Source organism: Notolepis coatsorum (genome assembly GCF_963971535.1).
Source record: "Notolepis coatsorum genome assembly, chromosome: 10".
Lineage (NCBI taxonomy): Eukaryota > Metazoa > Chordata > Actinopteri > Aulopiformes > Paralepididae > Notolepis > Notolepis coatsorum.
In genome coordinates this window covers 94,651,975-94,668,474 of record NC_140174.1, presented here as the reverse complement: position 1 = coordinate 94,668,474, position 16,500 = coordinate 94,651,975, and the positions used below count along the sequence as shown (strand labels likewise).

The 16,500-nt window shown below is 44.3% G+C and overlaps 1 protein-coding gene across 1 annotated transcript in view; it reads right to left on the bottom strand.

The window, feature by feature from the left end:
• dock5 (dedicator of cytokinesis 5) overlaps positions 1–16,500 on the bottom strand; it is a 162,683-nt gene that overhangs the window by 58,305 nt on the left and 87,878 nt on the right. The window contains exons 15-23 of the mRNA XM_084323886.1: positions 16,117–16,215; positions 8,276–8,348; positions 8,068–8,171; positions 6,134–6,314; positions 5,092–5,189; positions 4,439–4,528; positions 3,585–3,685; positions 2,718–2,852; positions 917–1,028 (exon numbers count right to left, since the gene is read on the bottom strand). Of these exons, the coding sequence (XP_084180012.1) occupies positions 917–1,028; positions 2,718–2,852; positions 3,585–3,685; positions 4,439–4,528; positions 5,092–5,189; positions 6,134–6,314; positions 8,068–8,171; positions 8,276–8,348; positions 16,117–16,215 (993 nt within the window). The remainder of the gene's footprint in view (positions 1–916; positions 1,029–2,717; positions 2,853–3,584; positions 3,686–4,438; positions 4,529–5,091; positions 5,190–6,133; positions 6,315–8,067; positions 8,172–8,275; positions 8,349–16,116; positions 16,216–16,500) is intronic.

Genomic DNA, 16,500 nt, shown 5'->3' with positions numbered 1-16,500 from the left:
CAAGTCAAGGGCCACCCTTATGTAATGTGTTAGATAGTGACATAGTGATGTAGAGCAGTAACGGAAGAAAGGGTTGGACTACAAACTACTACTACAAAATAAGAAAAGGCTGGACTACAAACTACTACTACTACAACAGAAGAAAATACTTTTCTTCTACTACAGTGTGTGCTTCCAATTACGTGCTTCCAATCTCGGGTTACAAGGCCAGTTTTGGACAAGTGACCACGTCCGGTTTCGGCTGGTCCTGAACGGTACAGTCACCTCTGACGGTGAAAATGATTGACCGTTTTTGTAGCCAATGAAATTGTGGAGCTAATGGTATCTTACGCAAGGGATGATCCCTATGGTAAAGGGACGGAAGAAGACAAAGAAGTCGTTAGTTTTGAGAATTCCTCACTCGCCCGGTCGGCCATTTTGGACAAATTATTACATCTGTTTTTTTAACATCCCATTTTCCGTGGGATTGTTATAAACTTCAGACCTGTACTGTAGATAAGACTTCAGGCTATGGAACCGTTATGTTTTCCAGCTCCTACCTCTCAGCTGGAACTCAAAAACAGGCATCTGGCAACAAGGCGTGAGTAACCAAAACTTTTATTTCAGTGTGTTCAAACCTCTAACTCTATTACATTAGCATTCAGAGTGATTCTTCTCCTGTTGTGGAAGAAAGTTCAGAATGTTTCCTTTCAAAAGAGACCAGACTCATGCATGTGCTATAATTGGTAAGTAATAAATCGAAAATTACTTTGGGTATGGAATAGTTTATGCAAAATGTGCCCTCAGCATAAGGGGTTAAGTTAGAAAATGTTGCATCACAGTTCACAACATAAAAAAAAAACACGATACAAATACAAAGACAGACAATACATGGTAAATATGGGTCAGTATGCCTATACTGCTGAGTACTGCTTACTTTAATCTTCACTCCCTCGTCCAGCGGTCTGTCCATCAGAGTGTTGAAGGAGAGGAAGAGGGTGCGAATGGAGTTGGAGAACGCGTCCCCGTCCTCGCTGTTCCCAGAGAATCTGTGAGACGACACAAAGCGGGCATTATGGCCTCCACATAGTCTGACTCACAGGATGTCGACTGCGCGTATATACCTCCCATTGGCGGCGACTACTCCGCCATGGCATTCATAATTCCACCACCCAGCCTCTGGTGATACAGTGGGACCCTGCACAATAGTGCAACGCGTCAATACCGCCGCCTGGTGGATGATTGGGCGAGTTACAACCGGAAGTGGCCATCGGTGCATCTGGGAAATGCGTCCGGCAGTCACATATCGTTGCAGGACTACAGACAAACACTGGCGTGCATATGGATCGCTGCCATAACTCAATAATCGATATGATTTGGGCGTTTATTGCGCCATACAAACCGGAAATGGATCTAGTAGATCGACGTCAAATAAGTGGGATCTTTTTCCTCCAGTCTCATCGGCGAACGGTAAGAGGACAGTAACGTTACTTTCAGCTTGATTGTTTATTCTTTTCACTGCAAACCGATCAGATCAATATATCACCCATACTACATAAAGCATTTACTGACGATCACGGAATTATAAACGACCCCCCCCCCCTTTCATCCGTGCATGATGAATCATAACGTATACGATCATGTACAGTTGCATTTTTTAATATAGCGTGTATTGGCAATTGATAATCTATATATGTGTTTATGCCTATAACTCACGTTCTATGAATTACTGCAGAAAACGATCAAAACATACTTATATTCTAGAAGGTATTTTTGGAAGAATCTATGAATGAAAAAGTATAACGTTCCTACATCCTGAACGATAGATAATCGATGTTGAATGGGCCATAGTAATGTCAATTTAGCAATACAATTAAAAAAGTTATAGCCCTGCAAAGAAGGTGAACATCTCCATAGGCTTAGAGTGGTGGCAGTGAGCCTACATTGATGGATAGAAGCGTGGCAGGGAATGTGTTAATATTTCTCCCCTGACACTATTTTGTGAGTTGCATTTTCTGCTTAGCTCCGCCCTAGACAATTGTGATTGGTGTGAGAAATGCAAACAACCCAGAGGTCTGGCTGGAGTGCTAACGTAGGGTGGAGAGAGGTCTGGCTGCTTGAGTGCTAACGTAGGGTGGAGAGAGGTCTGGCTGCTGGAGTGCTAACATAGGGTGGAGAGAGGTCTGGCTACTTGAGTGCTAACGTAGGGTGGAGAGAGGTCTGGCTGGAGTGCTAACGTAGGGTGGAGAGAGGTCTGGCTGCTTGAGTGCTAACGTAGGGTGGAGAGAGGTCTGGCTGCTGGAGTGCTAACGTAGGGTGGAGAGAGGTCTGGCTGGAGTGCTAACGTAGGGTGGAGAGAGGTCTGGCTGCTTGAGTGCTAACGTAGGGTGGAGAGAGGTCTGGCTGCTGGAGTGCTAACGTAGGGTGGAGAGAGGTCTGGCTGGAGTGCTAACGTAGGGTGGAGAGAGGTCTGGCTGGAGTGCTAACGTAGGGTGGAGAGAGGTCTGGCTGGAGTGCTAACGTAGGGTGGAGAGAGGTCTGGCTGGAGTGCTAACGTAGGGTGGAGAGAGGTCTGGCTGGAGTGCTAACGTAGGGTGGAGAGAGGTCTGGCTATGCAAGACTAGTCTCCACACTATGACTACATTCAGAACGCAGGCTAAAAGTGGCTCAAATCAGAACTTAGCCTATGTCATGATGACTGTGAATGCGTGCGTATGTCCACAGCTCTTGATACATACCTTAGGTAGAGGACCCGGGACTGGACGATGAACCTGAAGAGGTACTTGAGGGCTTTGAGGGCCGAGAAGAGTCTCTCTGTCAGAGTGGGATCTTCAGCGTGGCCCACATAGTAGTTCAGTACCGTGGTCAGCTTCCTGAGAGAGTAACGGGAGTCAGGTGTCAAGGTAATGATGACAAATGTATAGAGGGGCATGAGGGGACAACAACAAGAAGAGATGAAAATAACAAGGTGAGGTCAGAGGGTGGAAGTGGAGACTGGAGTCTAATAATGAGGAGACGGTCTAATAGTGAGGAGACGGTCTAATAATGAGACAGACTAATAATGAGGAGACAGTCTAATAATGAGGAGACAGAATAATAATGAGGAGTCAGACTAATAATGAGGAGTCTAATTATGAGTCTAATAATGAGGAGACAGACTAATAATGAGGAGACTAATTATGAGTCTAATAATGAGGAGACAGACTAATAATGAGGAGAGTCTAATAATGAGGAAAGTAATTGCTACAAAACAAAGCTATTCAGAGATTTCTTCTTATTTTTTTTTATTATCATTTACAGCATTTTGAGGTGAAATGTGAAGGCTGGGAATTATCAGTGAGTAGTTGCCATGGTGACTAAGGACTCATGCATACAAGCTGCTCCAAGGGAGAAAAAACCTCCATCAAAAAATTGTCCTTTGGTCCAGTGACTTCAAATAAAGAAAGATGATGATACTGTACATGTGACAGATTCTTAGAAAAGATGATGATACGTATGACAGATTCTTAGAAAAGATGATGGCTCCCCATTCAAGAGGATAGGGTTTGCAGTTGTTAGGCCCCGTCATCGAGATGGAAGGACGAGGGAAGGACGCCGAGACTCACATGTAAGCCAGTGTGGCGCTGAAGTGCTTGTTGATGTAGGTCTCCAGCACCGGGTTAAAGTGCTGAAACTTGATGTCACCGATCAGTGTGATAATGAACACCTGTTAAAAATGTGTCAAAAGTATCATTTAAATATATTGAATCATTTCCTATGTACAACTTTTTAACACACTACGTACAGTGGTTTCAATTGAACACAATGTGAATGTACTTTCTAAATATGTAAACGGTATACTAAAGCATACTTTCAGAAAACATACTTAAGTATCCTTTTAAATTTTTTACTTGTGGTACTGGCATTTGTCAGGCGACAATGGTGCAGAGACATTTTCAACAGAGTTACACTAGAATACATACACACATGGTACAATGACAACAAGTACCTTGCATACATTGCACAGGAACAACAAGACATACAATATCATAACGTACAATAGGGCTGCACGATTTGGGGAAAAGTTGCGATTTTTCTGACAGATATTGCAGACTTATTTCAGGTCGCGAGCCCTGACAGTAACGTCTCCACACACGGGTGTTTCACATACTGTTGTTGTTGGGCGTCACCTAGCTACCTTGGGCTGCTTCTGATTGGTGAGCAATGGCTGGTACACATAGAGCACAGCACTTCTGATTGGTGAGCAATGGCTGGTACACATAGAACACAGCACTTCTGATTGGTGAGTCTGACTGACACGCAAGAAAAAACCTTGAATCACTCTCTCTGTATAACGTATCCCAAATTTCAGGCTTTGCGATTTGCTAATGACATAATTTCAAATCGCAATTTCGATTTCAAATCGATTAATCGTTCAGCCCTAACGTACAACCGCAACCTCCATCGGTGAGGAACTCACCAAGGCGTTGAAGACCAACCTATCGTAGGTGTCCTTCTCCGAGGTCTCCATCATGATGTTGAAGAGGGCATCGAGAGTGTCCTGGAGGAACTGGACAGAAGATAAACCTATCACTGTATGAAGGGATCATCACAACAGAGCTTCCATCACAGTGTTTAAATTAAGAGCGATGCACTGCTCTGTTCTTCAATTAAGTGTTATGAGCGATGCACTGCTCTGTTGTAAATGTTATTGTATCTTATTATTTTTATTGAACTATTTTATCGCACTTTTTTACTCTGTCTATTCTATTTTATTAATTGTATCACTGCCTATTTTTAAACTGAATCAAACCGTATGTGAAAAACTGATTTGTCTTACCTTGCTGCTACCTTTTTTTATGCTCGCTTTATACGTCTGTAACCAATGATGTTTTATATGTCTGCACTTTATGCTCATCTTATGCCTGTATTTTTTTTACTGCTGTGAAGCACTTTGAACTACAATTTCTGTATGAAAAGTGCTATACAAATAAAGTTGTTATTATTATTATTATTATTATTATTATTATTATTATTATTATTATTATTATTATTATTATTATTATTATTATTATTATTATTATTATTATTATCATGCAGCATGTGGAGCAGAGGAGCCGCAGAGGAGCTCACCTTGACGATCTCACCTCCCTCCACCTCCATGAGCCGCTTCAGATTCTGATCCAGCTCCGCAGGGTTAGACCTCCAGTTCAACAAGCCCAGGAGATCCACTGGACGAACACAGACACGCCAGAGAAGACAGGGTCAACACTCCCTCCGTGAACACGTCATTCATTCTCACCAATGTTACGGGAGACACACTCACCGTCTTCTCCAGAGTCAGACAAGAAGATGGATACTGATGTCCTCTCCGTGTGTTCGGTAGAAAGCTATCTAGCCTAGCTTAGCACAGATTAATGGAAGCGGATACGGACCACTAGCCTAGCTTAAAACTCCGGGAGATGTGTCTTTGGCCAACAGCTAGGCTAGCTGGTCCGCATCCGCATCCATTCATTTGTGCTACGCTCAAATGTTGGCGTGTGTACTTTAACTTTGTTAGAGAAAATTGGTATCCATCTTCTTGTCTGACTCTGGAGAAAACGTTAAGTGCATTTCACATAATGTCGGCGTGTTCCTTTAACTTTGTTTGAGAAAATTGGTATCTATCTTCTTGTCTGACTCTGGAGGAATCTGTAAGTGCATTTCAGATAATGTCGGCTCGTTCCTTTAACTTTGTTTGAGAAAATTGGTATCTATCTTCTTGTCTGACTCTGGAGAAAACGTTAAGTGCATTTCAGATAATGTCGGCTTGTTCCTTTAACTTTGTTTGAGAAAATTGGTATCCATCCTCTTGTCCAACTCTGGAGAAGACGGTGAGCGTGTTTCCCACAATGTCGGCGTGCTCCTTTAAAAAGCGGGACATTCGCTGCAGACCTAATCAAATTCGGCATCGATCAGCAATCAACACGTCAAAAACAAAACACTGCTAACAGTGAGCGGCTGAATCAATTCCAGCCCAATCTTACAAGGGGGAGAAAAGGTAGACACGTGGTGTGGTGTTATACAGGAACCAGCGTCTGGGGAAACCGGGTAGCTTTTTGTCAAGGTTTGAGAATCGCTTGAGAATCGTTTGAGAGTGCTATGCTTGGAAAGATTAGCGGGGCCCCGCACTAACCATTCTGTGTGAGTTTCGTGGAGCAGGTGAGCGTGGCTATCTGGAAACTGTCTTTAGTCACGGGTATCACGGCAGAATGGTGGAATTGCTTCCCGCTTTGCTTCTCTCTCTCCGCCACCTCGTCCCAGCTCCCTGGCATGGTGAGATAGGTCCTCGCGTCCTCCGCCTTCTTCATGTCCACCTGGGAAATCCATCACACGGAAAGTGAATTGTGAAACGTATTGACTAGCAGCAGGATCTAATTTCATATCTATTGACTGAGGGGGAGATTCATGAATAATCCATCTATACCCCTACCCCTCCCGCCCCTCCCCCATCAGCTGTTTAAGAAGGCACGATTTTGCGTGTAATTACATCAAACCAATAAACGATCAGCTGCCTACTTTAAAAGGTACATTCTGTGTATTATCTCTTATATGTACATGGTCCTCTTTTTGCTTTCTGTTCGCAATAATATGACACTTTGGATGTAGAACGTGTGTGTGTATATGACGAGGGGCAGGTGAAGACGGACTCTGATGTTGCTTATATGTATCATTTCATTTGGATGATCGCTGGAGGGTGATCATACAGATGTTCCATCATGTGGAATTACTGTATGTTATTCTGATGATCGCTGGAGCATATTGTGGAAGTTTTCCTCTGAGGTCTCTGTTCACACCTCCTCCCCCCCCCCCCCCCCCCCCCCCCCCCCCCCCCTTTACTCTCCCCTCACACCCTTTTTTTTTCACCTGTTCACCCCTCCCCACAACCCCTTTTCCCAGAAGGCTTAAGAGGCAAAGCTCACAGAATTGGGAGACCTTGGTTTTTTCTCCTGGCCAGAGAAATCAAGTCTTTTACCAAACTCCTGAACCTGAACTTTAATTGGCAACGCTTTAACAATAAATGTGTATCAACCGTGAAGATTTGCGCATAATAAACCTCTCCGGTTCCACCACAATGGAGACGCAAGGCGGATTTTCCCGCGTATGGACGATAAGGTGTTATAATACAAATATCAAAATCTGTAATCCCGCACTCGTTCAAGTTCAAGTTCTTCATTTGTCAAATACACAACAATACAGGGGCATTGCAGGTAATGACATTTTTGTGTTTCGAGCTGTGACTCAACAGTGCACAATTAAGAAACAATGAATACAAGAATGGTAACAATAAGTAGTAGTAGTAAGATCAAATAAAATAGTCAATTATTTACAGGAAGTGTCTTGCGTATAGTGTAGGGCTGTCCCCGACTAAGGATTTGGATAGTCGACTTTGATTGGCCGAAATTAGCCGATAGTCGACAAATTTTTTTTTTGTAAAAAACTAACATATATTTTTATCATTCCATTTGGGCTGTGGGGGTGCTTAATGTCTGACGGAGTCGATGGAAGGCTTCTTGTTCTCTGCAAAAGCATGCAATTGGTCCACTGATGGATACATCTAGATATTTGTCTAGTCTAGTATGTTCATTAGATGGGTGAAATCCTCTTTCAGTGCCTCTGTGCCTGTTTTCTTAGGCAGTTAGCCTCTGGTATGCGTGCCATTAGCCACGATTCTAGGCCTCTTTTCTTTTAGAAAGAATGATATAAAAAAAAGTTATAAAAGAATTATAATAAAAAGATTTATAATGATTATAAAAAAAATATTTCCATTCGACTAAGAGGTTGGCAGTCGACTACGGCTCCTTTTAATTGATTAGTCGACTATTCGACTAATAGGGGTCAGCCCTAGTATAGTGTATGCGCATCTTAACCCTTTCACTACCACACTACCAAATCGTTAACCCTTTCACTGCCACACGACAAAGGGTTAACCCTTTCACTACCACACTACAGAAGGTTACCGGTTAACCGTCTGTAGTGTGGTAGTGAAAGGTTAACCTTCTGTAGTGTGGTAGTGAAAGGGTTAAGGTGCAAGTGCAGTGTGTGTGTGCTCAATAACAACACTCGTACCTTGAAGACGATGAGGTCGTGCCTGCCGTCTCTCAGCGTGGTCCCATCCCCCTTCATGAGACGCACGAAGGCCATGCCGAAGGGCTTCTCCGACTTGTCTCTGGCTGGAGGAAACACAGGAGTGTCAGAAGGAGGCGCCGCCCGCTAACGCCTCATGGCTGCTACTACTACAGGCTTCAGGAAGGATTATTGTATTGAAGACACTCACAGTCCTGGGAGGATCGGTGTCGAAACATCACCCTCAGGTGACAGCGGCACACGTCTTCAATGGGAATTGTCACCTTGTGGAGGGGGGGGGGGGATAAGTCAGTAAGATTATAAACATAAGCAGAAATGTGGGGCGGAGCTAGGCGATCATGGAGTAGACGTGTTTCACGTGAGCTCCCTTCTACCGTGCGGAATATACGTTTTTCCCCATTAGTCTTTATTTTATTTGTATTTGTTTTTTGTCTGCTTGTTAAGTCGTCGAGTTGAAACTACTGTCGTCAACTTTTTTCGACTTTCTGCGATGTCGGTGGTGGAAACCAGATCCATGAGCGCTCCAGCTAGCAAACTACCACCGGGCCTGGCCGCATCATCGCCCGGTGTCGGGGAGATAAGCGAAGCTGTGCTCTCGGTCATGACCAAGCTCCATGCAGAATCTGAGACACGCTTCGCTGAAACACAAAGAAAAGTGCTGGCGGATTTTTGTGATAACCTTCATCGAGAGATATCAGAGGAAATAAGGTTGGCGGTCGTCCCGTTGATAGACAAGATGGAGTCGCTGCACGCTGTCTCCTCGGCTAATGCTATCGAACTAGCTGCGCTAACGACAGAGGCCTCACTACAGGGCGAGAAGATGGCGGATCTGGAGCTCTCCCTGCTGGCTAGGCAGGCCGAAGTTGCCAAACTACAGTCGGTAATTGTGGAAATACAGTCCCGGGAGAGACGCTACAACATCAGGATTGTTGGAGTACCGGAGGGCAGCGGGGAAGGCCGTCTCTCTGAGACCATGCCGGAATTGCTGCAAGAAATACTGGGGAATGACGTCCTCCCCTCCCCTCCCGTATGTGAATCGGCCTACAGAGCGGGCAGGTCCACTCCTGGAGTGAACAAGGAACCGAGGCCCATCATTGTCAAGCTGAACAGGCTACAGCAGAGAGAACTCATCATGCGGTCGGCTCGTGCCAGAAGGGGTAAACTAAGGCTTGGCGATCACAAAGTGGCCATTTTCGAAGACTTTACGCCGGAGGTCCAAGCACAGAGAGGCGAATACAAAGTGGTCCTGTCCAAGCTATGGAAACTAGGCCTGAGGCCCACGCTATTCGCTCCCGCGAAATTATCTGTGTTGGATAAGGTCGATGGTCGGCGTTCATTTTGGTCGTTGGCTAAAGCGAAGGAATATCTCGAGGGGATAACCGAGACTGTAGCTTGATATCTATGACGGGTGAGTGACTTGGCGATGTGGGCCTGAATACATTGATAGGGCCGGCTATTCATGCTGTCATGCCTAGACATGCTAACTGTCAACTGCCCATCCAACTAGCGGGGCTTCCCAATGACTTCTGTTACTTGCTAATGCTGACCTCATGGTCGTACTTGTGTATCGCCTCTTTGGAAGCTAACGAGCTAGCTGAACAATGTACATAACAGACTCTAACGTGCTATCCGGATTCATCACTAGCTTACGCGCTAGCCTCGGGCTAGCTAGCGGGCTGCGTCTATCGTCTGCGCTGAGACATTCGAGACCCGTTAATATTTACGCACTTTGGTTGTTGTTGCTGTTTAAGTGTCATCGGTTCGCACAATTCAACGGTGATCGGGTCCTTAACTAACTTCTTGTATGCTTTTATTTTTATATCCAGGCTGTTTTGAGCTTTGGGCTCCGGTAGGAGAAGATCGGTTGAATATATATATAAACAATATATGATAACAGGCTGTGTCAGGTATTGCTTATTACCATCCCCGGGTTAATGAATGTGTTTAATTCTATTCTTACAAAGGTTATGTCATTCCAGCCGTTGTGCCTGATCAGAGGGGCACTTACAGGTGTGGAATTTGACCATAACCCCCCTTTTTTTCCCTTTCTTATTATTGTCGTTTAATTTAATTTTGTTTTGAATTTTCCTTTATCCATTTGTGCTATAACATTGCGACGTTGATGCGCAGACTTGGAAGTAGTTGGTTGCAGGGTTGATGTTGAGTTATTATATAATAATGGCTATTTTTTCCACTATAGTTATCTCATGTTAAGGCCAAGGCTCACGGTGGTTTTCGACCGATATCTTTATTGAAACAATATATGATAACAGGTTGTGTCAGGTATTGCTTATTACCATCCCGGGTTAATGAATGTGTTTAATTCTATTCTTACATAGGTTATGTCATTCCAACCGTTGTGCCTGTTCAGAGGGGCTGTTACAGGTGTGCACTTTGACCATAACCCCCTTTTTTCCCTTTCTTATTATTGTCGTTGTTTAAATGACATCTGTTTGCACAATTTACCTGTGACCCGATCCTGCCTTAGACTATCTGCTGGTATGCTTTAATTTAATTTTGTTTTGAATTTTCCTTTATCCATTTGTGCTATAACATTGCGACGTTGAAGCGCAGACTCGGAAATAGATGGTTGCAGGGGTGATGTTGAGTTATTATATAATAATGGCTATTTTTTCCATTATGGTTATCTCATGTTAGGGCCAAGGCTCAGGTGGTTTTCGACCGATATCTTTATTGAATTTTATTTTTATTATTATTTGTGTTTATTGGACTAGTGGGGGTTTAATCAGGGGTTTATCTAGAGGGGGGTCGGAGTGGGGAGCGTCTTATTGGATCCATGACTCCAGTGGGAAATGATAGGAAGATGACCATCCTTAGTGGATGGGGCATAGGGAGGGGATTGGAGAGTGGGTATAGGAGGGTTAATAATAGGACGGGTGGGTTAGGGTTTAGAGTAGAAGGAGGGGGGGTTGTAACTGGGGTGGTATTTTTATGTGTTTTATGTACTGTTGTCTTATATGTGTGTAATTGTTCCTCCTCTGAACTCCTGGGATTGACCGTCTGGGCCCGCCTGGATCAGCGCCTCTGTACTCAGCCTGGCTGCACTGGTATGTTCTCTACGCATTTAGACAAACTCGACCATGGCTAAATTGAATATTTTAATTTGGAACGCAGGAGGTCTTAACGCCCCACACAAGCGTGCCAGTGTCCTTTGGTTATTGAAGAGAAGAAATTATTGACATTGCTCTCCTTAGTGAGACGCATTTATTGGTGGGTGATGTGTCAAGGCTAGCAAATCGACAATATCACGTTATCTCCTCATCCTCAGCCGATGATAAGACGAAAGGAGTCGTCATAGTTACAAGACGTAACCTTGATATCAAAGTCCTGGATGTGTGGTCGGACACGGAGGGAAGGATTACTATAGCAAAAGTTGAGTTCTCTCATAGGAAGATGGCAATAATAGCATTGTATGCCCCTAACACATTTGATTCAGCGTTCTATAATACAATCACGAAGAATATGTTGGAACTTACTGGATACGCTCTCATTGTGGGTGGCGATTTTAATGCGTGCTGGGATGCGGAGATGGATAGGTCCGGGCCCTCTGAAACAAGCGACCAAAAACGGTCCTCTAAGGCCCTCAGGATGTGGGCCCAGGACACTGAGCTCGCAGACCTATGGCGCTTATCCAATCCCACCCTCAAGGATTACTCTCACCTGTCTGCCAGACACAAAACCTTCTCTCGAATAGACTATGCATTCGCATCCCCTAATTTGTTTGATAGTTTCGATGTCTCATTGGTTCCCCTGGCTCTCTCGGACCACAAGGGGATTTTCCTTGTGGCAACCTTTGGCAGGCTCTCCACGAGAACTCCCAGGTGGCGTTTTAACTCAACCTTATTAAAGAACGATGATTTCTGCTCCGAGTTCGGGAGTAAACTAGCTGAATTCTTGCAGATCAATGTTGGCACGGTCGATGACCCCAGGGTCCTATGGAACGCATTGAAAGGATTTATCAGGGGTCATGTCACACTTTTCTCCTCCAACTTACGTAAATCCCGATCAAAAAAACTAGAAGGACTGGAAACATTATATGCGGATCTATACGCATCTTTGCAAACTAACTATAGTGAACGACTAAACACACAACGTAAGATAGTCAAGAAGGAAATAAACTCCATACTTAAACAACAGTCTGAGTTCTTGATACATAGGACAAGGCAAAATTACTACTTTCACGGCTCCAGGCCTAGCCATCTATTGGCAATGAAAATACGCTCGAATGATCATTTCTCGGATATCCCCTCGATCAAGACGCGACAGGGTACAATCACTACTGATTCGAAAAAGATCAACGACACTTTTTAAGAGTTTTACTCACAGTTATATAGCTCAGAGGTTAATCTCGACAACTCTAAATTTGAATCGTTCATTGGCGGGCTTGAGATACCGCACATTTCTGAGGAAGAGGCTAAGGAACTGGGGAAACCGATCACCCTTATGGAACTACGGGAGACGATCGCTGAAATGCAGAGGGGTAAGGCACCAGGCTGGGATGGTATTCCACCCGAGGTGTATTTAGCTTTCTGGGACCAACTGGGCCCATTGATGCTCGATATGATCAATTACGCTATCGAACAGGGGGAGTTCTCAAGAGATGTCAACATGGCGCTGATTTCTTTACTTCTCAAGAAGGACAAAGATCCCAATGATTGTGGTAGCTATAGGCCCTTGAGTCTTCTCGGGGTCGATTTAAAAGTGTTTGCCAAGGTGCTGGCCCGCCGCCTGCAGAGATTCATGACGGTATTGGTACACTGCGATCAAACTGGTTTTATCCCGGGGCGCCTGGCTGCAGATAATCTTAGGAGGCTGTTACATGTAGTCGATAACAGTAAATACAATACAGCTCCGTCCACTGTTCTGTCTTTGGATGCCATGAAGGCGTTTGACAGACTAGAATGGTCATACCTGTGGAAGGTACTTGAGGTCATGGGTCTGGGAAAGAATTTCATTCATATGATTAAAGTCCTGTATGCCTCGCCGTCGGCAATGATACTGACAGGCAAAAACTGTTCCACACTTTTCCCAGTCTCCTGATCTTCTAGACAGGGTTGTCCTCTGAGCCCGGGAATATTCGCGCTTTCCCTCGAACCATTGGCCCAATTTATTAGGCAATCAGAGGACATCGTCCCCATAATGATCAATAATACACCACACAAAATTGCTCTCTATGCGGATGACCTACTGATTTTTATGGATGACCCTTCCCGGTCGGCCACAAAATTATTGGAAATAATCGACGACTTTGGTAAATTGTCAGGCTTTAAGATTAACTGGAACAAATCAGCCTGCCTACCTCTTAATGAGCTGGCCAAGGCGGTGCGACTACCAGCTGATATCCTCATAGTGGAACATTTTAAATACTTAGGTATAGAGATATTCCCCACACTGAGTCAAACTACTAAGTACAACTTCACGGGTACTTATGATAAAATACGCCAGGATCTAGACAGATGGTTGTCCCTTCCTAACTCCCTACAAGCCCGAGCTTCCATAATCAAAATGAACGTTCTGCCTAGGATAAATTTTGTTAGCTCAATGCTCCCCCTGCCCCCTCCAATAGACCACTGGCGCAAGGTACAATCGATGGTATCTAAATTTATCTGGAATAACAAACGCCCGAGAATCAAAATAGCTACTACTCAACGTAGGAAACAAGATGGGGGCCTCGCAATCCCTGATTTTAAGCTTTATTTCTGGTCCTTCTCACTGAGACCTCTGATGTGCTGGCTAGACCCTGTAGATGCTGTATCTTGGCGCTCCTTAGAAGCGGCGGCGGTCTCACCGCTAAGATTGCAGGATGTGGTGTACTCCACTGTCTCTATTTTGAAATGCCGGCTGAGGTATGGACCGATCATAACTCACGTGATCCAAACGTGGCGTAATGTACAGAGGTCGTGTGGGGTTAAATGCCCATGGCAACTGGACTCTCCAATTTTTAATAACCAGCAAACTTGTTGGGCACAAGCCGGTTAATATTCCTCAATGGCAGAGGAGGGGAGTTCATACTCTGGAGGATATTTATGATAAGAACGGCCTCCGTGCGTTTCAGGACTTAAGAGAATTTTATGATCTTCCCGGCGAGTCCTTTTTTCTTTACCTTCAACTAAGGTCAGCGCTGAGGGCGCATGGCGTGCCGTGGGCTCAAGCTTTGCACCCACACCCCTTCCTCAGGCTCATAGTGGACAGGACGACCTCCAGAGGGTTTGTCTCAGACTTTTATACGCTCTTAATTCAATCCACGTATAAAAATGTATCATTGGATACAATCTGGCGGGTGGATATCCCGGAGTTGGACCCCGAGTTTGACTGGGATGATGTTTGGGCAAATGTGGCATTATCTTCCCGCAACCCCAATCACCAGCAAATTAATTTTAATTATATTCATAGGACCTATCTTACACCTAGGAAGCTATTTGCTATGGGACTGATAACCAACTCTCGGTGCACTTTGTGCTCTCAAAAGGCCACTGGCACTTATATGCATATGTATTGGGATTGCCCACCAGTGGCCCGCTTCTGGAGGTCAATAACGGACAAACTTTCAGATCTGTGTGGCTTAACTATCCCATTCACAGCTGTTACGCTACTCCTGAACGATATAACGACACTACCTGCGTCCGTTCAACTAAAAAGGGCTGTCCTAGCGGGTGTCACAGCAGCGAAGAAGCTAATAGCAATGAGATGGAAGGAGCCTGAGAAGCTTACAGTGTTTAACTGGTCCCTAACACTATTGGATGTGATTTATCTTGAGATATCCACGGCGCGGGTGATTGGGGTGGGACAGGCAGGTATTGACCTGTGGTTTGCAGCAGCCGAAAAGGTCAGGACCGCCGTGTGCGGCTGAGCGGGGTTGAGGTGCGTGTTCGGGTGAGTCCGGGGGTCTCTTGGGAGGGGGACAGCTATTTAACTATTTCTTCACTGTTTGGTCACTTTTACACGGTCTCTGTGAGTCTATGGAACACCTCTACAGGTTTTTGTTTTTTCATGAAGGTTCATTGCTCTGTTTTCGGGTCGTGTTCTCAAAAGTGGTCCTTGTGGTGAATTGGAGATGTACGTTTTATTAATATAGGGTCACACAGCCGGGAATCGGGGCTGAACACTGGGAAAGACCATTTATTAGATAGTACCCCTTGGATTTAAAATTTAGAAGGTTGAACTCTTTTCTCTTTGTCTGTATAAATTGTTATTCTGTATTATTATTGTTTTTGTTATTTTCTTGTGAAGTTCTATGTATTGTGATTGTGTTTAATGTGTTGTCTTGTTTCATGTGAATAATAATAAAAAAAAAATGGATACAAAAAAACATAAGCAGAAATGTCTGTGGTTTTTTTGTATGAAGATCACGTCCCGCACCAATATTTTCCAAGGATTATTTCACTATATCCAGCCCAATCCAGCTTGAGGACGTAGTTGGCGAACTTGAGACATTATGACACACTCACACGCAGAGCTGTCCCCACGCCTGCACGTCACACAGCCTGCTAAACACCTCTGCCCAGGAGAGCAGGAATTTGCACCAAAATCAAGAGATCCACGACCAAATTAGTTTGAAAGACAATGCGGCTATAACGCTGAACTGGCTGCATACAGAGTGTCACTAATAACCACAAAAGTAAGCTTATCTGAACATTTATCCGAGTTAGTGGTGTGGTTATCAGAAAAGTAAACAGACTATAATCCTATGTATTCTCCGCGTAAGGAAACCTTCTAATAAATTTCAAATAAACCATTCCTTTATGGCTGCGTTCATCGTCGTTCCCATGGATGCAGTAAGTAAAACAAGGCTACACAGATGCCATGAAACTAGATTATGTAACTTTTTTCAAACAAATTTTAGGTTCTTATTTATAAAGGAGACATAAAAACATGGGGGGGGGGGGGGGGGGGGGGGGGGGCAATTAAAGGTAGCACCGGTTAGTTTACTTCCTGTTTGGGCAGAGATGTTTTGACAGTGGAACGTTGTCCAACTCTCTGCGTAGGAGAATGACATTACAAGCAGCTTACCTTCACTGTTTCATTCCAACATGGCTGCTTAACCTGGTAGTAAATGACAGACTTGTACTCCGTGATCCCATCATATCCAGCCCCAGGGAATATTGCTTTCTACGAGTGGGAGAGAGAAGTTTTTTTTCTTTTGTTATTACAAAAGAATGATACGAAATGTATAAATTTTTACTGCATGTGATGTCCCTTTGCCATAAACTTTGACCTACAATAAATACCACTTTATATCAAAGCTGCAAGGATGAATGCCATCATATGCATCCTATAAAGCTGGTTCGTGGGAAGGGAAAATATAAATGCAGGCAGATAAAAAAAGATGGCAAGGGAGGACTGTAACATCCCCCGGGCCAACGCCTGCACCCTTGTAACTCATAATGGCATCAG